The following is a 25816-nucleotide window of genomic DNA, read 5'->3' as shown; positions in this document are numbered from 1 at the left end:
GCATTTCTATATTACAGCCAGTGGCAAGGTTGTCTTAACGAAAATCGAAAATTAAGACATTTAAGCTCAGGCTAATAAGTATGATATTGGCACAGCATTAACTTAGTAATCTGCACAATGAAGTTGCCAGGTTCAAATGGCGAAGACTTCTACCGTTGTTGTCAGTAGAAATTTTCAAAATGAACTGACACTGTTCGTTGCTATTGATGTTTAATATTTGTAAGAACAGGGTTTGACTTAAATCACATAACGCATCCCAAACTAGCTTTCTTTTAGCCTCATTAGCAGGGCAAAAGCATAGTACGTGTTCTGTAGCATTCTCTGTAAGCAAACCGCATCGGCTGCAGCGCATTACAAAGTGTTTTGAAATTAACTGTCCAGCAGCTTTAAGAAGCGTGGTGCATATTATCGTTCTTTTATTTTCGTTCCTCGCAACAGTCCAGAGTTTTGAACAGTGGCCATCCGCAATGATATTTGGATATAGCCATTCATTATCAGGCACCAGAGTGTTTAACAATGATGTTTTCACATATATTAGCACGTTTCTCTTCAGTATATGTTTCCAGGTCAACTTTGAAGGAAATGTCCCGCAAATAAGAAATTGTTCTAAAACATTATGCAGCCCGTACTTGTTTAAAATTCTCACACTATCTTGTATAAAACCAAGGCGCTGTTGTTCGCCGTTTGAAAAGCGAACAAGACGATGGATGATAATAACTTTCGCTAGGTAGTTATCCTGCAAACGACATAATTGGCCGAACATGAGCAGCTTTTTATGATCGATGTATGTTTCTATCGGTAACGCATCCAGTGTAAGAAGAGCAAAATTTACATTGACATATTTTGGCATTTGTTGGATGTGCTTTAAACAAAATCTATGCGCACGCTCCAGGTGTAATATTTCACTCGATGAGTAGGTGTTCCATGTCTCACACCCGTATAGGGCCTTTGGGAGAACTGCTGAAATATATATTGTTCTCAGTGTCAGAGGGTTCAATTTTTTTGGATGTAACCCAGAGTTTAGGACATTCAAATACGATCCACGCAATTTAGTACACGCTTCGCGCATTGCTTGTTTCGATGAAAGATTTTTGCCCGTTATAACTCCAAGGTGGGTATAATTGTCACATTCGTTGATCTTGTCAGGTCCAAGTTCAAAACAGCGGTCAAGTGGATGACTGACTTTTTCGTTGAACACCAGGACTTTGCATTTGTCCGAGTTATAAAAATATCTCCATTTCCTGGAATACTGGCAACAGATGACTAACATTTGGTCCATGGCTGATTTCGAGAATGATAGTAGTACCATGTCATCTGCTACAGTTGGTGAACTCATGTTTTGACCATAAAAACACAGTCCCAAGCCACTATGTTCTATTTGCCTTATAAGCCCATCGATAAAAACTAGGTACATAATCGGCGAGCACTTCCGGCCCTGTGGGCAGCCTTGTAACACGGGGAAGTCATCTGACATAAGACCTTGATTGTTAACACAGCTACGAGAGTGAAAAAGTAGTTCCTTCATGGCAATTAACGAAGTATCATCAATGTCACACTGTTTAAGTTTAAATAATAGCCCAAGGTGCCACACATGGTCAAAGGCTTGACGGCCATCTAAAAAGCACAAGTAAACGAGTGACGATTTTTCTTTGGCAAAATGTAGGCTTTCGCGCAAGACGAACGATATCATAATACATGCAAGTCCCTTTTGAAATCCACCTTGCTGTTTACTGAGGTTTTCTAACAGTTTATTTTCGCATCTTTCTAACACAACAGCTTCATACAGTTTAAGAATAGATGAGGACAAGGTAATAGCGCGATAATTGCTAGGCTCATCTTTTCGCTTTTTCCCGCCTTTGTGTAATGTAATAATGACCCCTTTCTTCATTTTTATTGGTATATATCCACACCTCAGCATACTTGAGAACATACTTGATAATACAGGAGATATAATTTCTTTTGTGTTCTTTAAATGTTCATATACAATGCCGTCATCATTTCCCGCTTTTCCGTTCGGTAGAGTCCCGATTATTTTGCGCACAACATCACTTGATACAAATGCCTGCGGGTCTGGTTTTATCGACTTCAAAGTTTCTGCAATACTTGTTGTCACTAAACGCTCCCATTCATTATCAAAATACGGGGAATTCGATTGTGAATAAAGTTTTTTAAAGTAAAGTCCCCACTGGTTTGTTTGACCCTCGCGGCTTCTGTGAACTACACCATCAAATTTTATGCCGGCACCGTTCCCTTGTCTTGATGTTTTCTTTTTGGCATTGACGTGTTTCCAAAAGGTAACAGAGTCCCTTTCAGCGTCTTCATCAAGTTGCCTGTCCAACGTATCTAAGTATATTAAAATTGCATTTCTGTGGACATAGCGGAACTTGCTTTTAGCAGATTTATAGTCGATAAATTCACTCTAGAGGTAACATTTTCAGCCCAAATGTCCTGGAAATTTCTCAGAAATGTTTTTTCGTTGATTTCTAGCTCAAACTCGAATAGGGTCATCTGGGGTCAAAAACTAGGTCACAGAGCCCAGATATGGAAAAACCTTGTTAACACTCTAGAGGTAACATTTTCAGCCCAAATATCCTGGAAATTTTTCAGAAAGGTTGTTTTGATATTTTTTTAAGTCAAGTTTGGAATATGGGTCATCTTGGGTCAAAAACCTTGTAAACACACTAGAGGTACCATTTTCAGCCCAAATATCTTGGAAATTTGTCAGATACATGTAGGTTGTTTTGATTATTTTTAGGTGAAGTTCGAATATGGGTATTCTGGGGTCAAAAACTAGGTCACAGAGCCCAAGTATTAAAAAAAATGTTTACTCTCTAGAGGTTACATTTCCGCCCAAATAATCTTGAAATTTGTTAGAAAGGTTGTTTCGATGATTTCTATGTCATTTGATGATGGGTCATTTGGGGTCAAAAACTAGGTCACAGGGCCCTAGTATTGAAAAGCCTTGTAAACTATTTAGAGGCTACATTTTCTACCCAATGTCAAAAACTACTACATGTAACAAAACACTGCCAGGCTACTGACAAGTCTTGGAAGGGGCTTACACGTCTGCTTATAGTAGACTTCTATAAAGTTTTCTTCAAATCCTGACCCTTGTGTCAAATTTATCCCCGCCCAACAGTTTAGACCATCTAGGGCCATCATGGATCTCTTGTTTACAATTCTGTTCACAGGCAATAAAAATCGATTCCAAAAATTAATCCTTAAACTATAACCAATAAGTCCTTGTCATTACCAAAACAGGTTATGTAAATTCATGATTTTTTTTATACAATTAGCTTGTTTCCTTACAATAGTACAAACTGGAATGCGCCCACACTCATCGGCACACTTTTAGTTCCAACAGGAATACGCCCACACAGGAATACGCCCACACTCATCAGCACACTTTTAGTTCCAACAGGAATACGCCCACACTCATCGGCACACTTTTAGTTCCAACAGGAATACGCCCACACTCATCGGCACACTTTTAGTTCCACCAGGAATACGCCCACACAGGAATACGCCAAAATCAGGCACAAAATAATGACCAAAAGCTAGCATTGTGTAGATATATATTTTTCATTCCTCAAAAGGGGAAGCAAAACGTATATATACAAAAGTGTATATTTTTCAATGAACATACAAATGATACTTACAAATAATTAAAACATAAAAAGACAACAAATATACTATAGCAGAAGGACAAACATCTGCAACCTTGATTTAAAATGTATCAACATAAAAGATATTATATAAGTTATCAGATGAAATATTTCATAGATAATATGCACTTTACATAAAACATTATTGTTTAAGTTTCATTAGCCATGTATTTCTCCTATTAAGCATAAGTTTTGTTGCAAAAAAAATAGAAGCTAATTTATGCACAGTATTGATCAGTCTTTGAAATTACAAATGTTTTTGTTTGCCTTAGTAAACAAGCAATTACAAGTATTCATACTTTCTCCAGTTAATTATTCTAACACTTTTTTTAATTAATTTGGTATCATTAATATTATAATAAACAAATCTCAGCTTATTCTTATGAGTATATATAAAATATAAATACTATTCTAACAATTTACTCATCCCAAGGGCAGTTCCAGGAATTGACATAAGAGGGGGCGTAACTTAGGGGGCAAAACCTTTTGACATTCTCCCCTCTCTCAAACCCGAAATTAAAAGGGTTTAAAATGTAGGCAGAGGTGTTGGGTTCTCCCCCAAGAAAATTTGAACAATTTCTTGGGAGAAAAAAATGCATTTTGAGCGTATTTTATTTAAAAAAAAAGTGTCTTCAATATTAACATACAAAGTAAACTTGGATGATTTAATGGAGGCATGTGCCGGGTGGCCCCCACCCCACCCCTTGAATTCGCAATTGCATCCAATTACCACTTCTTAATGAAATAAAATGAAAATACATGCAGCTATGATATGGAAATATATTGCACTTGATTCATTCACCCATTTGATAAAATAGCGTAAATAATTTGAATTTGAACTCTCTGCAGTTAACAATAGTCACTTGTGATCATTCTAATGTGCCCCTTTCATCACACACACAGTAAAGGGTACATAAACATGTCTTTAAGCAGCAAATTATGAAGGAGCTGTCATCTTTGCAGTGTCTTCAGCTGGTCTTGTATTTCTTCTAGACTAGCCACACTGAAAATCACAAATAGCATGCATCAGTCTTCGAAATTAGCAAAAGCCCTGCACTGATAAAATGCTGTCAGGTCTAGTTTAAATATGGAATTTTATATAGGACTTGTGATGTTTTTAGGCAAGCACAACTGTAAGAATTGGGTTTTCTTCATCTAATAGTCCAATTTCCATGACTGAGTTATTGAAATATATAGGTTTTATTTAATCATACACTGCTTTTTGAATTTGAAAATATTGTTATTTCAGTAAACAATGTTTTATTGATTTGATGACAAAGTATTGAATAGGATTGTATGGGATATTATGCACATAAGACAATGAATTTTAATATGATAAATCAGCCAAAAATACTGTTACATGGTTTGTATTATAGGGATGGTAGTATTAGTGAAAGCATTTATATTATGAAATATATAAATTATCATTATGAAATATATAAATTATCATTATTATATAAATAACAAGAGATGTTTCTCAAACATCCCCCCCCCCCGAGCGCCATGTTGTCAGGATTATTTGGACAATTGAATGAAATATGCATGGATCGAAATGACAGCTGATTTGTCATTGACATTGGATGCCTTTAAGGCAGTTTTAAGATTATGACCATTCAAAGTGTGAGGATAGTAGGTACATGTTTTAATCATGTTCAGATGATGACTGATATTTGCAGATAAAATGTATCCTCTAAGCAGCAGGGAAAAAGTAAATATGACAAAATTTAAATGATGAATATGAGTTATGACCATGACCTTTGAGTCTATAAGCTCAAACTCCATAGGAGTCATCAACTGGTCACCAAAAACTAAATGTCAAGTATAGGGTCATGGGTGCAGGCATTGTCAAGTTATCACACAGACAAGCATTATGCATTCAAGGTCACTGGGACCATGACCTTTGACTTGCTGACCCCTAAAATCAAACAGGGTAATCTACAGGTCAGGCCCTACCTCCAAGTCAAGTTTGAGGGCCATGGGTGCAGGTATTGTCGAGTTATCCCTCTTGACAACCTTTTATCAGTAAAGGTCACTGTGACCTTGGCCTTGGACCCGATGACCCCTTAAATCAATAGAAGTCATCTACTGGTCAGGCCCAGCTTCCATGTCAAGAGTGATGACCAAAGGTCTAGGCATTGTCGAGTTATCACTCAGAGAAGCTTTGGTCTACCGACCTACCTACCTACCGACTGACCAACATGTGCAAAGGAATATACACCTCTTCTTCGAAGGGGGGCATAATATAAAATATATATAAAAAATAATTAAGATTTAAAATTATATATCATTAGTAGTGCTACCTTCTTTCAATGGCGGTTTGTCTGCAAAATAAGAGAAAAAAATCCTTTACAATGCAATAAATGGATATAACATCTGTCACTGACATTGAAGCATTATACAGGGGATATTGTGAAAAAATAATAACAATAATAATAATAATAAAAATAATAATAATAATAAATAATATTAATAAAAAAAATAATGAATAATAATGATATAACTATTTGAATTATCATGACAACTTAAATTGTCATGTATAACACATTTGTACTTACTGATATTCAAACTGGGTTTTAATCAGGTTCATCTTTTTTAATGTCTGCAAAAAAATGAAGTATTAATAATATAGGTAATACGGGTATCCTACTAGCATAAAAATCAATATTTTATTAGAAGGTTAAATTCAGGTATATAATCAAATGAGTGCCAAGAGTAGTAGATTTTGAAATGCAAAGGCAATTATCGCAAAATAAGCTTCATGATATATTTTAATTATAAATGGCAATTTGTATGAACTGTTTGGCAGGCTATCATCATCAAGACAATAGACCAATGGACTTTAACATTTGTCATAGAGACATACATGTATCCTAACAATTACTACTCACCTCTGAAGAGTTATGGATGAATGACTCTTGTGAAGAGAAATTTTTGGCAGCTTGACTCAGTAACTGAAATAAAAATAATTATTCTTCAACTTTTTGTTGTTATTTATTTAATCTTGTCAAATAATAAGACATTATGACCTGGAGTATGAGTAGTGTACTGTAGTGTATATATGGTGCAATTTCCTGTATTTTCAGCGAATATAAAGCAAGATTTTAACATCAGAAATTTAGGGGGAAACCCCTGTTTGTGTTACACGCTTCCTAGTCAAATAGCCCCAAAGTCAAATAGCCCCCATTTTGGTCAAATAGCCCCCACTCACATTTCAAAATTAGTCAAATACTTTAATAGCCCCCAAGAAACGTCCCCACTTTTTTTTTTTTTTTGATGATATTTAAAATTGGTATGGTGTTTGTATAAGATAATTTTCAAATTCAACTTTTTTCTTTATACAACATGTAGAATTTACTCTAATAGATAGACTAATTTGTACTCGCTACGTCGTATACTATACAGCATCTTTACAAAGTAAAACTAAGGCCAAATAAAAAAATAGGTGCGTTTCAGGTGTTTTTTTATATATTTTTTTTTTGATATATTGATTTCAGTAACTGTTGACTCAGAAAGTAACAAAAATAAAAGTCATCAATTTAAGGTTTATCAGTAGTTTTTAAGCATGTTCCATACTTCAAAGGAAACATTCTTTATTTGTCTGGTTAAATACTTTGACAATGATGGTTGGATTTCAATTAAGTTATGGTACACCACTCTGCTATTATTTAAGACTTTCCAGGAATGGTTTTACTTTTCTTTATGCACCCTTTTGCTTTCAATCACCCTCTGTAGAATGCTAACCTCCCTGTAACATAATTACATGAAGAGTGGGACAGCAAATTTACCATATAAGCCATCAGCTAAGGAAACCTCAATGCTGTCAAGAGGACCTGGGGGTTCAGGTTTGAAGAACAAGTAACATGCAGGTTTTATTGCCAAAATTGCACTGACATATCAATCCGAAAGTCAGTATCTGACACATTTGTATCTGACAAGAAAATATAGTTCAAGAATTGAAATATACCTGCCACACAAGCACAAACTACCCGTAATTCACCTTAGAGTTCGGACAATCTAAAAATTCGGACATCCATTATTATTTTCAAAAATAATTTATTTTAAGTAACTAATTTTCAGACACCCAAAGGACATCGATTGTAATTTTTACAATTATGCACCAGTCAATTGTAACGACGCCCCCGCCCCCCAGGTCCGGGGGATAACCGAGGAAAAGGGCCGTGGTTTTACTTTCCAGGTGCCCCCGCAGGGCCGGGTAACCACGGTGGTTTTGTCATAGCGCCAGATTTAGCGAAGATTGGGCCTTATATAGAGTCACTGGGGGGGGGGGGGCATTTGGCCGGGTTTTAACCATCAGTTCGTCCCCGCAGGGCGGGGATTTTACCCGGGGTTGGCTGGGCCGAAAGTCAAAGTCCCGGCTATTCCCCGGACCTGGGGAGCCGTGGTTACAATTGACTGGTGCATTACTAAGTCTCACAGACAAAAATTATTGATCTTTATCGTTACAATGCCTGGCTAGATTACCCAAACCGTATACATCACTGTGACAAATTAGTTAGTTACTACCCATCCTAAACGATTTATTGCCTGTTGAAAAGGATGTGTAATATATTTAATGGAGGATTAAAGAAACAACAAGAGCAATCAAGACATTAAGAAAAGACAGACATGACATGTTTGCAAAACGATCCGCCAATAAACTTTGAAACTTGTAATGTTCCACACTTTTAATATAGACTTTATGAAGCAATAACCGTAGAGTAATACTCATTGTAACATCAATAGAACAATAAAAGTCAACGCATTCAATGATACAGGTAACTATTTAATGTGATGAATTAAAGTTAGAAATGCAATACTTAAGTTACAATCGAAAATACCACCCAGACACATTAATCCTGCATAACAATATCCATGTTTTCCATGAGATCCTCGTGGGTATAACTGAGAGTTATGTGACGTCACACAATGTGACTGTTTGATCTGAAGCCGATAAAAGGTGTTTATTCTTTTCAATGCATGTATAAAATGGTGTTGAATGGGATTTAATTAACTTGATGAAGGAGTTACACTTATAGGCGTAATAACCATTGATAACTACGGATAAATTAATAAGTGGTATAATGCAGACATGAAGAAAAAAGGCAGGTTTACCATACATGTAGATAAAATGTAAAAATGGTAATTTTCTATGAATTCGGAGAGCGAAAAATTAATTATTTTAAGGTGTCCGAACTCTAAGGTGAAGTACAGTACACTCAACGAGTTAGACCCACTTTCCGTTTCCCTCCGTGGATTTTTGCTATCACGGCCAACACAATGATTTTATGGACTGTCCGCTTTCCTCAGAGTTTGAATTTAAGGCCCTCGGAGGGTGATAAGTCGACCGAAGAATAACAAACTCGGCGTTCCTCGGAGGGGTTAACTCCGCGAAACTCTGCGGACACTAGATAAGAATCTACGCTAAAGTTATATTTATTTTATTAAAATTTTTAACAGTTTACGATGGCTCCAGTAACTTGCTATTATTCTTTTCCCTCTGCCTGTTTTGCATGAAGTTAGCTTACCACAAGAATGCAGTTGTATTTCACTAGTTGCACATGCATCTTATAAACGTGTTTTCTAATGACTGATAAACACATTTCTTCCGAGAAATTCTAGGTTACACATTTTCGGAAAATCAGGAGGTCAAACACTCGTTCAAAGTTCACAGCGCATGGGCCTTCTTGCCTCGTTTTCTGTGGAAAGGTCATGGTTCAGAATCGTGTAAATAGTCGGCTGCTTTATGATGCAATAACTTAGTGGATATACATTAATGATTCAATGTTTATAATTCAAGACAATATTCAATTGGCTTTTACGGACATAAATACAAATTAAACGTTGGTACATGTAAGAACTTTTACGCTTAACAATGTGCATAAGCATAAAAATAAATAACTTCTAAACAAGAATGATTTCTTGCTTATCTGATTAGACTCGGAGTTCCGCCGCGGGATCATAAAATCTGACGATTCTCAACGCTATCGTTCATATTAAACTCGGCGGTAAGCCAGCCACTCGGAGGAACTCGGGGGGATTTTAGCGAGGGCAACAGTTTTACCCTCGGAGGAAACACGCGATCATCGACTTTATCCCTCGGAGTGAGCGAGGAAAGTGGGTCTCACTCGTTGAGTGTACTGTACGGTCAATACATTTTGAAATCCAACTCTAATATTGTCAACTTTACGTACATACATTTCGTAACAAATGCTTTTCATACCCAAGTCACATTTTTATCAGGGAAAAAATAGGTTAGGATCGGCGGGAAAAAATAGGGTCGGTCGGGTAACCTGAAACAGACCTATTTTTTTATTTGGCCTAATAAATAAATGCAAGCAAGTGTAGTTTTATGTTTTTCTTAACTTATTTCACGAATTTATGACAAAAAGATTACGAGTACATAATTATATTGGGGCTTAGCAAACATTATTCATATTGTGCTTAATTAATTACTATTTTAGCATATTATCTATGTTTCAAACATATGCGTTCACATTTATATGATTATTGCACACAGTGATAATCTTTTCTAATTAATAAATCTTTAATATGTGCAGATTATTTTTAATATATTTTAAAACATTTTAATTGTCAACAATGTTATGTCTTGAAATCAGTTTATAAATGTTTGATTAGCGATTATGTAATTGCAATATATCTTAAAAATATTACAACTTACCTTCAAATATAATTTCAAATAATAAAGGAGTGGGGGCTCTTTGACCAAAATGAGGGCCTTTCAACCAAATTGGGGGCGTTCTGACCATTTTTTCCAGGTGGGGGCCATTTGACCAAAAGTGTAGGGGCTATTTGACCAAAATGGGGGCGTTTTGACTTGGGGGCTGTTGAACTTGGGGTCTATTTGCCCAGGTTCCTAAATACATGAACTGATGAATAGTATAACCTAACCTTCAATGGAACGTGAATACATTAAGATAAGTTCGTCTATTCTATATGCTATGAACAGACCTCGTTGCTTTTAGATGAACGGATAACATGTCGAACAAGGGATCCAAGATCGTTGACATTTGCTGTTACTTTTTCTTTCAATTTTAGTTTTGTTTCCTGATTCCAGCTGGAGGAACTCATGGTTGCTTTGATTGGCGAGATCTTAAACTGGTACACCGTTCTGTTTGATGTTTTGTTTAAAGTTATTTTCCTTATAACTTTCAATGATTGATATAAGTACGCGAGTTTTTCTGAAAAAATATGCTGTGAAAGTTTTTACTAAACAATTGCTTAAAATAATTTGGGCACGTTCATTAATGAATCAAGTCCAGAAACGGTAATGTTTATAAATTAGATAAATGTCGACACCGGTTGCAGGTAACCATTGTAATATATGAAATATGTTTTTTTAATCATTTAGTGTACTGATTAGTTTTTAAGAAATAAAAATACTTACATAAGATCCCGTTTTTCATTCAAAAAAAATAAAAAGTCCAGTTATTGTGTAAATAAAGCATTTTACAAGCTGTAACACAAGTGTAACAAATTCGGACATTACATTCTAATCGGACAGCCCAACTGCACTGTTTAAGAGTAATTAAAATTTTATTTGATCTCTGCATACCTTAACATCATAACAGTACAGTTGTCCTACTAACCAAAGGAAATCAAAATTTTCGGAACACCTAAGATGCCTTATAAGGACAGTGTCTGAAAGAGTCCTAGCCACAATAATGCGCGTTTAGGGAACGTTTTTTAACATTTGGATATTTAATGTGTTCCCTATAACGCCACAAGTCGATTTATGTATACCAGTGTAAAATAAAATATTAGACTATTACATTACAACAACACTGAATTGTTAAAAGAAAACATAAAAGGGACACATAAATGATATAATGGTTAATACCTTTTATTTATAACTTAAGTTTTCCATGATAAACTGACGCTGATCGGCTTCTGTCAACTTTTCACTGCCATATTGGGTTAGCCACTATTAGTATATTTATCCTACGCAGTGACCTCCCCTGTTGGGACATCGATAATCTTGATACATTATTCATAAGGTTGATTTTTTTTCGACTGTTTTCCTGATTAGTATATAGATATAAATGTATTTGTTTTATTAAAGCTTTTAATAAACCTTATTTATATGTGTTCACATTTTTATCAAATATTGATGCCCTTAACTGAAGACTACCCGATTTCAAATGCGCATTTTATTAGTGGAGTTTAACTGGAACAGGTGCGCGTTATATTTGCGCTAAATATACTTAGCGCTGGGATCTTGGCTAGGAAAACAACAAGTGGTATATGGACGCGAAGAGTCGCCAACACAAAAATTATCAAAGACTCTGAAGCGGCTGTTTATATGGACTAAAAGAGTCCCTGAAACCATAGGGACAGGGCACGTACTTACCAAACAGTACACACATGCTATCATCCCCAATTATCACTAATAATGAAGGCATAAATGTACCTTAGAATATTTATAAACATAGGGGAACTTTAAAAAGTAGTACTACTAAATCACAAGAAATCATATTTTAAGATATATATATATATAGAAAGGGAGAAATCCCTTTTAATTACCATAATAAACTTGTTCCAGTGGCCATTACTATGACAAATTAAAGCGTGTTCTTAGGTTTTCAACTTGCAAAAGTTGTTAACCTTATGCTTATCTTCTACTTGTTTTTACATGTATGATTTAAAGAATTTTATAAAATTTACTGTTAGCATTTACATATTATGATAAATACTGAACGGTAAAACTCTCAGCCTATTGTTCTTGTAGCCATGAGTGAGGAGCTAGATGAGACTGTATGTAAACAGATGAAGGGCCTGGTTGAGCTTCTCTCCACATCAGGGAAGCCAATCCTCAACCAAGAGGTGATGAAAAAGTTCAAAAAGCTATGCAGGTAATGATAAATAATTTTTGTTTTACTTTATAAAAGATCCAGATAGCAATTTATACGTAAGAGTTAACTGTAGGTAAATATTTAAATATAATATATATGTTTTGAAAGAGATCATGAGCAGTTTAAGTTTCATTACATATGCCATTTCATTTTTTTTGTTGACTGTACAAGGAATGACGTCACCATTACGTCATATGTACTTCCATTGTGTGGAAAATTCTCAATAAAAAAAAATGTTCTTATGATTGATAGACATGTTTTCACATGCTCAATACACTGTAAATCAAAATTATCATTATTGCTGAAACTTTTATACCTTAAGTATCTATTCTTGCTTGATTTATCATTTAGAGTAGAGATTAAAGCCTAAACCTCTGCCCTATAGTTGAAAAGTCATTTTGGAAGATCTGTCATGGCGGACGGTGCAATTTTTAGAGTTTGTTTTTCAAGTGGAGTGATTTTTCTTAGGAATAACTTGACCCCCCTTTTTTATTGGCTTAAAAGGTAATTTAAAGCTTGTACTTTAAGAATATATGTGGTTATCATAGCCTGCATTCGCTCGAAATGCCTTTAAATGTTGTCGGAAAATTATAATTTTACATTGAATTACATAGGGAATAACAATGGTGGTGTGTAACCTACAAGGCAATTGAAGTCAGAATTGTTGTATGACTTATTAAATTAAATGCAAAAGTTTCTAAAAAGCCAAAACAAAAATATGTCTGTTTCCTGTTACATGCTGAAAAATAATGGGTCAGTAGTTTGGGGTTGTTGTTTTTTAGGTACTTTTCTGTACATATCATTAACACTCAATGTGTTTTTTATAGGCATTTTATTTGCGTTATTGTTGTCAATCTTTGTTCATTTCAAAAATGGCTAGTAAAAACTTGTTTCCATGTTTACATATTCATACCGGAAACGGAAACATTTGTTTCTCAGTGACTTAGACTAAGCTTGAACAAGACTAAAATATAATTATCAGAACAGGCTAGAGATCAATAAAAATGCCTTTTTAATTTTTGTGCAGTAAAAACCTTTGGTCAGTGGTAAAAAAACCTACTAGGATCAGAATTTATTTTTAGGCTTTATTAGAACTATTCTATTTAAGAGTGGCTTTTAGTTGGTAAGCTTAATATATTATTTACAAATCATAACTGATGGGAAGCTTGTGAATGAGTGTAGCCTTTTAGTGTTTTATTGTTCATGTAACATTGGCAGCCTGTATTAGTGTTCATATCAATGTGTTAAATATAATATTTTTGTATATTTACAGGACATCAGATGCATATGTCAACCATGCATTTGAACTGCTGATGCAGCAGTTGCATATAAAGCATGCCGAGGTTCGTCTGTCCGTCTGTCAAATGGTGGATGAGCTGTTCCATAGATCTCATGTGTTCCGTGAACTGATCATAGAAGACCTCCAGACTTTCATAGACCTCACTACAGGTATGATATATAGTTTGTTATTATAATCTGTATTGGTGCGATGAGGCAGTTGTGCACAAGTTTAAAAAACATTTAACGCTTCCCATTCCATTATGTAAATTAAGGATCATTATTAAACATTTTGGGGGATTAGCAAACAAAGTTTGTTGATATAATGCTTTTTTTAACATTTTAATTGCTTTATAGAATTGCTAGAGTAACTATACCAATGATCAATCTTGAGAAACAAAATGTAATAACACTTAACCTCCTTTTTCTATTCAGAATTGTTCATTTTATTTTTAATGCTGATATATGTGTTGGCCAGTTAGACTGATTTCACTATTACTGTATTGTTTAAGGTCTCAATAAGCTAGTTTGCCTACCTGCCCCAAAAGCTGTGGCTATGAAGATGAAAGAACTGGCTATAAAAACGGTCTATCTTTGGCATGATAAATATGGGCCTGCATACAAGAAGCTGGCTCTTGGATATGAGTTCCTTAAAACATGTAAACAGGTGAGTACAGATAATCACTTCAAAAGATTCAGGGAGTCTATATTACTACTTGAAATAATTATTTAAATCATTTTATACTATGGCATCGGAATTGATATGTCTACAAACAAAGAGTTTTCACTTGGATATAATGCACCAGTCAATTGTAACCACAGCCCCCCCAGGTCCGGGGAATAGCGGGGACTTTGACTTTTGGTCCAGCCAAGCCCGGCAGAATCCCCACCCTGCGCGGACGAACTGCTGGTAAAACCCCTGCCAAATGCCCCCGCACCCCAGGGACCCTAGGTAAGGCCCATTCCCAGCTATACTTGGCGCATAGACAAAACCACCACATTCACCCGGCACTGCGGGGCCACCTGGAAGGTAAAAACACGGCCCATTTCCCCCGCTATCCCCGATATACCCCCGGACCTGGGGGGCCGTGGTTACAATTGACTGGTGCATAAGTTTCTGGTAAAAAGGTTAGTTGCAGCTTGTTAGCTATTGGAGACATTCTGGCATATTTGGTATTTTTAGACTTAGATGTCTGATACATTGTCTTGTATAACTTTGGCATGAAAAACATAAACCTTTGTACATGTCAGCCATTTGTTGTATGTTCCTGAGAACACACTGAAAGTCATACAAGGCCACCAGGCTTGAGCATAATATAATAAACATTCTGGTTAGGGCATTCACCTTTTTAACTGAAAGATAATTTGATCAACTCCAGCCTCTTATATTAAGTGCAAAGTTTTGAAATAATTAGCTTTTTTCCATATGTTGACAAGCTTGCATTGCTCTTAATCAAAAGGAAAAGTCACAGAGATGAATTTGAGATTAACCATTAAATTCACTATGAGCTTTACACCATATATAATTCTGTCGTGTAGGTTGAGTTTGAAGGTGTAGCGGCAGATGTAGCCCTAGAGCGCCGCAAACAGGAGGAAACAGAGAGAAAACTGGAGGTGGCCAGGCAAGATAGGCTGGCGAAAGTAACCAACCAAATGTCAGGTGGGCTGATGGGTTTGTTTTAAGATCAATCTTGCATTCACTAATTTGTTAGGTTTTTTTAGATGCTTACAAGCTGTTGTCATCTCTTAATGAATGTCAACTTTCTGAAGTGTTTCCTTTAAATTGTTTTCAAAGCCAATTGCTATCCACTCATAGGCAGTGGTCTTGTTTCAGGTACAATATCTTACACAATTATTTTCAAAATGCCTCTTTACTATCAAATGGAAGTCATGGTTCAAGAAGAGACAAATATCCATTGTTTGTCTTTTATAAAATCTGAAACAGTTAGGATACCAGCACTAGGGTTTAATCCGGGATTTAAAAAGGACAAGAGGCTGCAGAAGAGGGACTTGGTGCTGAGGGAGTAGGGGGCACATTATATCTAGCTGGGAAGAACTTGAACAGTATGAAAATGACCAAATATATTAGGAATCGTGATCATTTGAAGTAATATTAGGTAGAATATGTAAGTCTTTATGTGCATGTAATCTTATTTTAAGCTTTAATAAAAAGTTGACAGACTGAATCAAGCAGGCAGAAGACTGCTCATACTGGTATCCATGAGGGCAGAAGGTTCTAATTAAGAAGGATAGGGTGCAGCGTCCTTCCATAGCTCTTTTGCTAAAACCAAACTGCTTCACTACATTATAGCTGGTATTTTGTAAAGAATGCCATAATCTGCTTGAGCCCCAGTCCCACAGACCTTCTGGACTGTCTAGGACTGAGATATGGCTGATCAGTGATCAGATCTGTCTTGGATCTGCATTGGATCCTAAATTATACCCAGTATCACCCGACCCACCCCAGATCAAGATATCTCTTGATCTGGGATGTTCTGCTTTAATCCAGGGTGCTTTGTGTTAAGCAGGCTTGGAGTGAGTGTAGCTTTAGCAGACTATATATTATCATATGTGCTATGTGGCAGATTATTATCATAAAATGCATATACATGTATGAATTATTTTTCAGACTTACAAGAAGATATAGAGCTGTGTGTAACAGAGGTTGAGAATGGCCTTGAACTTCTTATGCCCACGCCTGACCAGTTCTTTATACCAGTTGCCATGGAAACAAGCAGTGAACAGGAAGTGACATCATCAATAACATCATCAAGCAACAACCAGAAAGTTATATCATCAGAATCAAACTCATTGGAAAATAGCTTTAAGTTATCATCACAGACGTTATCAAATGCTCCATCTAATGAAGACTCACAAAAGTCAAAACTATGTGATCAGAAATCAGACTGTGATGGTGAAAATGTAGGGGAAGATTTTTTGCAAAGTTTATGTAAGTGTGGTAGTAAAATTGATCATATAGAAGAGTTCTCAGTAATTTCTCAGGGAAGAGACATATCAAAGAAAACATGCAAACATTGTCAGGATGAACCGATAAAGACCGTCGGGAATAGTGAATATGAAAAAGAAAGTGATAATGAAGACACTGCAGACAGTGATGGCTTTTCCCAACAACACGGGCTGTTTAATCACAACTTTTCATTGACTATAAATGTGGGTGGGGTAAGTGAGCCGAGAGTGGAAGAGACAGAAGATAATAAAGACATTATTGAAGATGTTAGAGGTAAATACCGCCTCATCAAGAACAGATTTCTGCCTAAAGTGAAGAAATGGGTAGAGGTAAGTGCTTGCATCAGCTTAACAAGGTTTTATTAGAATGAAATAATAGTTCCATATTCCATTGTACTGGTATGTTGTTACCATATATCTGTGAAGAAATTGTTAGAAATGAGCATTACATTTGACGTATACAGTAGCATTTAAAGCTTTGTTCGAGATAATCATATGGAAAATTTGCTTATTTTGCCAGAATGAATATATGTAAAACATATTGGAACATGAGATGACATAAATGTACTTATAATTCCAGACGTTAACTGAAAACAAGGGTGACAAGGTTCATATAGATCAGCTGCTTGATTTGCGGGTTCGTTTGGAAACAGTGGTGAAAAAGTGTGTGGAGTTGGAAATAAAGGCTGCACGACGTGCAGTAGAGGAGGAGGATTCAGGTAATCCTTCTTACTCCATTTTTCTCACAATCTCCATTATATTTCCCCATCGTATTTATGGACAAATTGTATTACCGTTTTTGAAATTGGAATGCCTAAAGAGTTTTTTGATATTTGTGACATTGACGTAATATCACGATGAAGATCTTCATCTTATGATATGTCCAGCAATAAAATTGTCCCTTAAATAAAATGGCTGTCAGTTACTATGATTTCATTTTTTTTTATGAAAATAATTTTTCAACTGCTTTTTAAATCCCAATGTAAGCTCAAAACTAATATTTTCAAGTTGAACATTGACCCTACTTACTGAGTGCAGCAATTAAATCCTATCAGTGCTACCCTGGCAACCTATGGACATGTTTTGTTAATCGACAAAAATCAGGTAACTTCTTCACATTCTCATTCAAGCCAAGAAATATTCTTGTTTCAGATTCTGAGTTTGAGGATGTCCCGGACAAGGACGGTTATGAAGAGGATATTCCGGAACATGTCAAGTTGGAGGCCGGTATGGTATTGTCACTGATTTATATGGTTGTCTAGTTTAAAGGTACTCGCTCATGTTATTGGACCAAAACTTAGTTTTCCTAGTATTGCATCTAAAAATACATCTTTTTTTTAGTCTATGATATCGAAATTGCAGAAAAAAATAGTTAAAGTGGTTTTAACCAACCCACGCCAGTAAAGCCAAGAAAAAATAAATTAAAAAGTCAACCCCAAGACCATAAGGCCACCGAGACCTTTTAAAACTGGTAGATATTTTGACCTCTGAATAAAACATTGAAAACGTCATGTGATAATGTCAATCAATCAATCATGCAACAACATAGCTGTAATTAAGTGATTATGGGCATTGCTAAAACTTGTGGTCTTTAAAGATGTTTGAACAAATATCAACATTTGCTGAAGGGTTCCTGCTTTAGGTATCTTAGTTTAAACACTCCTAATGATTTGCCACACGTTATTTCACCATACAATAAAAAGTGCATTTTAAAAAAACATGAGTGAGTACCTTTTAGAGCACTTAGTCCTTTGCCTTTTCAATATATTTCAAAAACTTTTCACTGCTGTGAAAGTTAAGATGAGTTTAATTTTAAACTTCTTTAGCGTGTTTGATGTGGGAAGAAATAAAGTGGAGGTATTGTTTTAATCTTGGACTTAATATTGTCATCGGCAGTGTGCTTTAACTTTAATGATTGCAGTAACTATGAAACCATGAAAGAGTACCTTTAACATGGATATAATTACTCAACTCATGTTAGCACTGACAATGAACAAGCTATATCTGACATATATGTTGATACCTTAACCTTCACTCTCACAGATTGACCGTTTTGACAACTTTTTTTTATTTTTTGTCTTGGAATGACCCATTTTTGCCATTATGTCTGGAAACCAGAGATAAAAGAAGGCTGACTCAAGATTAGATTTCTGTTTTTTTATATCTTTGGTCGAAAATTTTGATGTTTTATGGCATAAACATTACTAACACTTGAGGAAAATTGCAATTTTGGGTGTTTTTCGAAATATTGAGATCTGTTCTGTTGTGAGTAATCTTATATGACTGCATTGAAGGCATTGATGCCAAAAACACCTGATTCTGAGAAAATTAATTAATAAATTGTCAAAACTGTCAATCTGTGAGTGCAGCTTTAAATATTTATGTCACAAAGTTGACTCTACAATTCCAGCTATGTCAAGCACTGCCAAGCCGACCAAGCGGCGAGGAAGACCATCTAAGTCGAAACAGGCCGCTCTCAAGTGGCTAGACCAGGATCAGAGTGGTACTTATGATGTGCAACCAGGAACTTCAACTGCTGGAGCTGGTGGTTCACATATTCCAAGGTAAATATAAAAAAACTAACAACAAACTGTCTTATATCTTTAGCTCGTCTGTTTTATCTTAAGAAAAATGGTAATGTGGTGGTTACCTTGGTAATGTGGTGGTTACCTTGGTAATGTGGTGGTTACCTTGGTGATGTTGTTTTTCGCAGTGTCTACATGCAAAACATAGCAATAACTAAAACATCATTAATAATGATATCCACCTGAAACTATGTTCAAATATTACCACTGGAAATTGGGGGTATTCGGGAATGTGTGAAAGACAAACAAGGAATGTGTATTTTTATTATTATATTCTATTAACTAAGCCTTTTTGAAACAATTATAAAAAAAAAATGGAAAAAAAATCGGACTGATTTTTTACTCTGGTTTGTATAATGTCTCATTAATACTGAAGTTCTGTCTTCAACTGAAACAATAGATGGATGTGGCATCTGCCAGCTGTGCTTTTGTTTAATTTGTGTCATTGAACTGTTTTGAACTTATCATGGGAAAGTATACAATAATAGAGGTTATGCTTGTTTTTTTACCTGCTTTTTTAGTTCACCTACCTATAATTGAATATTTTAACTGATTATTCTCTGCATACTATTATAACGAACTGAACACGCTTATTTTCTATTGACCAGTGCTCTCTTTAATATGGGTTTTACTGATGTTATTGCATTTTAATGCAACCTGAATATTAAAAATGAATTTGCATTAATTATATTTCTTGGAAGTGCAATGATTGTGGTATAATTAGTCAAGACTTTTCTTTAAACAATGATTTTATATTTTTCTGTACATTCTGACTAAGCGCTCAGCTAGCTCATGCACTGTCGTCGTGTGTAGTTCTTTAGTTACTTTACTGGAAAAATAATCTAAAAATTCCAGAAACATGCAAAGAATGAGTACTGTATAAATTGTCTTTTTTAAGACTTAATTGTATTTGAAATGCATACAGTAATGCAGATGAACCATGTAAAATTCCAGACCTTCCAGCTCCAAACAAACAGGGAAAAAGGTTAGAGGAACTAAAGCTATCCCAGCTTTGAAGAAGGAGTGCACAGTCCATAACTCAATTAAGAAAGAGCAAGGTTGTGTTATTGAGGAGGGAGAATCCACCGGTCATGTCGACGCTAGTGTGGGAACAAAAGATAAAAAGAAGAGTTTGCTAGAGAAAGCTCCTGTTGTGGCATTTGGTGTGGACATCGAACATTGGGAAAGTCCAGATAAAATTAAGCCTGCAGCCAAAGTCAGGTACATCATTGTAATATAATAATATTGTCTTCATTGCCTGTGGAACCATAAAGCAACGTTTTACTACATTGACTATATAACTTTAATTGATATGTTTTATTTCATTAGGGTTTTAGCCATATTTTAAAAAGGACAAGGTGCTACAGAATAGGGACAAAGTGGAACATTGTATCGGGCAGTGAATCATTAAATCATAATGAATTGCATAGAAAATGTTAGAAATTGTGCTTTAAATATTTCATGTACTTGTATTAGGTTTAAACTACTTAACATTTATCATGTGTTTGAATTTATAATCACATTTCAAGTTTTAATCAAAACAAAATAAATATTTGATTAACCTAAGCATTTAATTCTTTGAAGGCAGGAGGGTGCAGGCGGTCCTCCATGTCCTTTTAAAAAAGGAGAGGGTGCAACACCCTCCCATAACCCTTTAGCTTAAACCCTTTTTCATACCTGTTAAATTGTCATGTAAATTATTGCATGACTTACACATAAAGTATGGAAACCAGAAAGAAATCTGTATTGCACGCTGCATTTCTGATTCTGTAATTCACAGTAGTCTAATGCACTTGTGCAAACCTAAAGAAATAGTATGTTTTTGGTCAAGTTTAACTGCACTTGTAAACTATTATTTATTAAATTTTTGTACGTACTTTAATGGTATGAAATGTTAGAAATGCTATGTTACTTGGTTGTTCTGTGGGTTTGTATGAACTATTTGCTTGCATAAAGATACATCTTGTATGGACAGGTTTTAAAATAACTTGCCACATGTTTTTGACATACATGTAACAAGACAATGTGAGGCATGCAAGATCTGTGTCCCTACCTCTTAGGTCAAGGTCACACTTGGTGTTTGTTTGCTATGGAATGCTGCATATATTTAAGGACATAGAGTATAGGTAATCTTGTCTGGGCTGTAACTTTCTCATGTATAGACAGATCTTAAAATAACTTTTGACATATCAAGTAGACGTGTCGCATGCAAGGACACACCAAGATTATGTGCCGTGTGCACAACCAGTGTTTGCTATATTTTCCCTTTCAAAATGACCTATGAATTACACTTGAGTAACACTTCATTCGTCACTTATTAATGACCTGACAAAATAAAATAAAATAACAGCAGTAGACATAATGCTTTTTAAATGATTTTCTGCAGGTATGATGATGCGAGTCGGTTCTGGGTAGCTGAGCGCGACCCTGATGACCTGGAAACTGGAGAGCAAGGGGGATCAGAAGAGGTTGCCTCCCTTACACGGCGAACGTTCACATACACAGGCGAGTTTGAACCAGTCAAGTGGAAATGTCGTGCCCCATTGAGCAATGGAAAGCTGTGTGAACGCATGGATAGAGTCAAGGTAGGGTATGTGTTAGCATTTGATGAAATGTGAGGAGTATGATGTAGTTAAGTGGTGGGAACCTTTAAAAAACAAAATTATTAGAATTTGATAAAACATTAGAGGGACTTGTCTACGTTTTGTAGTTTCAGACATCAGAAAATAATAATTTTGTGTGAAATGTGAACAAAATGCTTGAAATAATGGTAAAACATGGTAAAATAAATATATCTAAAGTAAGAGAGGTGAAAATTATTATAGGGTGCTTACCTTTCATAAGAGAAGGAAAATTTCTCCTGACCTCATACTGGTTTAAACCTAAGAAACATTTGACTCTGGCTTACAGCCGTCTTCACAATCAAGCTAAATCAAATTAAGGTAAACTGCCTATGAGTTCATCTGTATATGCTACAGTTTCCATGCCAGGGTCCTACATGTACAATACATGGATACAAAGAGGGACTGTCAACAGTGCTTTTACAGTACTTTCCGGTAAATTTGTATGATTTAATCCATGTACATATATATCTATTTAATTGACTTCTTCAGTTCATTTAATTACATTTTAGTGTCCATTCCATGGTCCTGTTATTGGTCGAGACAACGAGGGACAACCAACAGAAGCTGAGGACATTGATCGTCTAAACAGGGAGAGGATACATCGAGAAATAGGTATTAAAGCCATTGAAGTTGGTATTTACATGTAAACTGCAAGCCCGGAGATTTGTGGGTTTTGGACCAGCTGTGATGCACAAATTATTAAGTACTTTAAATATCATCAGACTAAATATGCAAATGAAAAGTAAAAAGTACCGGGGTATGTTTCTTCAACAAACCTGCAGTTCTTGAAACTTTTGCATTTCGAAAAATTGTCGTTTACTCTAGTATTGCAACTTTGTTAAGATAATGCAATAATTTTATTGGAGATTCCAAGTGAAATTTTTTTGAACAAGATTCACAGACCAATAAACAGGTTAATAGGTCTGTGGTGCTATGAACTACAATCTTTGCCAAACTTAAATTAACTTAAATTAAGTACGAAATATTCACATTGACACCAAAAGTAAATATGCTTTCTTGATTTAGCAACATGTCAAATATGACAATTAAAATGTTAATTGCTTAAACTTCATTGGCTTTACTTGCATTCAATATGAATGCATATTGTAGAATAGCATGGAAGTACAAGTAATGACCACAATCCTCTCCTTACAGAGGAAGCCTCAACGAGTAATGGCGACAACAGTGAGGGAGGTGCCAGGGGGAAGGGTAAGGGCAAGGGGAAAGGAAAGGCAAAGAAGAGGAAGTATCCAAACCTTACAGACATTCAAGATACAGAAACTAGTAGGTCACGACTGGAGGCTAAGATATTTAACAGGTGGGAATTTTATTTTATATTCCCATTATTATGTTATAAAACATAAGTATATTTATATGGGCCATCTTATCATTAAGCTACGACAAACAGCTCCTTTTGCTGTTTTGACACATTCTATTAATAGTGTGGTGTAAGGCCTTCACCAAATTTGTCAAAAGTTTTATTTTGTTGGTTAGATAAATCCATGGTATCTTGACAAAACCCATGCTACCTATTTACAAGAGAGTCAGAGAGTGGAGACAAGGCTTGGTTAAATGTAAAATATAGCTCATGTAATACATCATCATGACATTCTAAACATCTGTCCAGTATAACACTGTGTGTACCTTCCTATCGAAGCTGGTGTATTTTGTGGCACTTAAGCCACAAACCTGCGAGGTTGAGTTAGATCAAGAATTTCAGTTGAATACTTAAATTTGGTCACAAATAATTTTCATGTTTTACTTGCAAAATGAAATACAGTTTGCCTAAATTGAATTTTTAGCTTTTTGTTTCGAAGTATATGATATACTTACTTAGAAATATTCATGAATCCCAAAGAGCAATTCTGCAAAATGTTCTTTGATAAGATGCATTTTAAGACTGTCAAAAAAAACTGTACGAAACTTCAAAATAATGCATATTCTGATGTGTGTATTAGGAATATTACCATAAAGGATTGTTTAATTCAGGACCACTTTACGCAAGGTGAACAACGCCCTAGATGCAGCTTCAATGAAGAAACTAGCTGAAAAATTCAGCAACCAGTTCAACTACAGTCTGAACTGAACAGCACAAGATGACTAGTCTTTACTGAACAACACAAGATAAAAAAGTCTGAACTGAACAACATAGCCTTCATTGAATGGCACAAGATAACAGCCTTCATTGAATGGCACAAGATAACTACAGTCTTCACTGACCAGCACAAGATAACTTCAGTCTTCACTGACCAGCACAAGATCACTACAGTCTTCACTGACCAGCACAAGATAACTTCAGTCCTCACTGACCAGCACAAGATCACTACAGTCTTCACTGACCAGCACAAGATAACTTCAGTCCTCACTGACCAGCACAAGATAACTACAGTCTTCACTGAACAGCACAAGATCACTACAGTCTTCACTGACCAGCACAAGATCACTGCAGTCTTCACTGACCAGCACAAGATAACTACAGTCTTCACTGACCAGCACAAGATCACTACAGTCTTCACTGACCAGCACAAGATAACTTCAGTCCTCACTGACCAGCACAAGATAACTACAGTCTTCACTGAACAGCACAAGATCACTACAGTCTTCACTGACCAGCACAAGATCACTACAGTCTTCATTGACCAGCACAAGATCACTACAGTCTTCACTGACCAGCACAAGATAACTACAGTCTTCACTGACCAGCACAAGATCACTACAGTCTTCACTGACCAGCACAGATCACTACAGTCTTCACAGACGAGCACAAGATAATTACAGTCTTCTCTTAAGATCACAAGATAACTATAGTGATCATTGAATGGCACATCTTTGTGTTTTTGCAATATGCCTGGAGTGAAGTAGAAATTAATAATATGAACTTATACCTAAAGTATAAAAATCCTCACTGACCAGCACAAGATAACTACAGTCTTCACTGAACAGCACAAGATCACTACAGTCTTCACTGACCAGCACAAGATCACTACAGTCTTCACTGACCAGCACAAGATAACAACAGTCTTCACTGACCAGCACAAGATCACTACAGTCTTCACTGACCAGCACAAGATAACTTCAGTCCTCACTGACCAGCACAAGATAACTACAGTCTTCACTGAACAGCACAAGATCACTACAGTCTTCACTGACCAGCACAAGATCACTACAGTCTTCACTGACCAGCACAAGATAACTACAGTCTTCATTGACCAGCACAAGATCACTACAGTCTTCACTGACCAGCACAAGATAACTACAGTCTTCACTGACCAGCACAAGATCACTACAGTCTTCACTGACCAGCACAGATCACTACAGTCTTCACAGACGAGCACAAGATAATTACAGTCTTCTCTTAAGATCACAAGATAACTATAGTGATCATTGAACGGCACATCTTTGTGTTTTTGCAATATGCCAGGAGTGAAGTAGAAATTAATAATATGAACTTATACCTAAAGTATAAAAATGATTCTTTTTACCTATATATACATGTATGTAAATGTGTATGACAGACAATACTTTTAGATTATTTCTAGTCATAAAAACACATGGAGTTTAAGTTAAGTATTCTTTGGATAATCCAAATGCTGAAAAAACTGTTTCCAAGCCACTTGAGTGAAGTATACGTTTGAGCAATGACGTCACATGTTCCACTGACGTCAAATACATTTTTCCAATCACTAACAGTGTTTTTGCACTATTATTGTGTTCTGGAGGTATTGCTTCTTTCGGAATATGAATGCATTTGAAAGTATACACGTTCAACAAAGGAAACAAATGGGAATGTTAATCATATGTTAGGAATCACATGGTAGAAGGTATAC

General features: G+C 35.7%; 2 protein-coding genes across 3 annotated transcripts; one reads left to right on the top strand and one right to left on the bottom strand.

Annotated features, from left to right (window-relative positions):
• Window positions 1-3921: 3921 nt before the first annotated feature.
• On the bottom strand, window positions 3922-10939 carry LOC128211548 (BLOC-1-related complex subunit 7-like). The gene is made up of 5 exons (XM_052916461.1): window positions 10635-10939; window positions 6554-6616; window positions 6221-6264; window positions 5966-5986; window positions 3922-4668 (listed from the first exon to the last, which is right to left on the bottom strand). The coding sequence occupies exons 1-5, from the start codon at window positions 10752-10754 to the stop codon at window positions 4617-4619; spliced, it is 300 nt and encodes a 99-aa protein (XP_052772421.1). The 5' UTR covers window positions 10755-10939; the 3' UTR covers window positions 3922-4616.
• Window positions 10683-24726, top strand: LOC128211547 (UV-stimulated scaffold protein A-like). Of its 2 annotated transcripts, none has more exons than XM_052916460.1 (14): window positions 10683-10784; window positions 12412-12535; window positions 13809-13984; window positions 14326-14480; window positions 15353-15473; window positions 16443-17110; window positions 17361-17499; window positions 17933-18007; window positions 19191-19344; window positions 20320-20586; window positions 21752-21950; window positions 22499-22601; window positions 23145-23307; window positions 23979-24726. In XM_052916460.1, exons 2-14 carry the CDS (start codon window positions 12414-12416, stop codon window positions 24073-24075), a joined length of 2439 nt encoding a protein of 812 aa, XP_052772420.1. In that variant the 5' UTR covers window positions 10683-10784; window positions 12412-12413; the 3' UTR covers window positions 24076-24726. The 2 variants fall into 2 exon arrangements, with proteins under 2 accessions (XP_052772420.1, XP_052772419.1); XM_052916459.1 differs by lacking the exon at window positions 10683-10784 and adding an exon at window positions 10981-10991.
• The last annotated feature ends 1090 nt before the right edge of the window (window positions 24727-25816 follow it).

The sequence above is a fragment of the Mya arenaria genome, chromosome 12, assembly GCF_026914265.1.
Source record: "Mya arenaria isolate MELC-2E11 chromosome 12, ASM2691426v1".
Lineage (NCBI taxonomy): Eukaryota > Metazoa > Mollusca > Bivalvia > Myida > Myidae > Mya > Mya arenaria.
The sequence above is the reverse complement of the archived record's forward strand: the minus strand, read 5'-3'. Positions and strand labels throughout refer to the sequence as shown.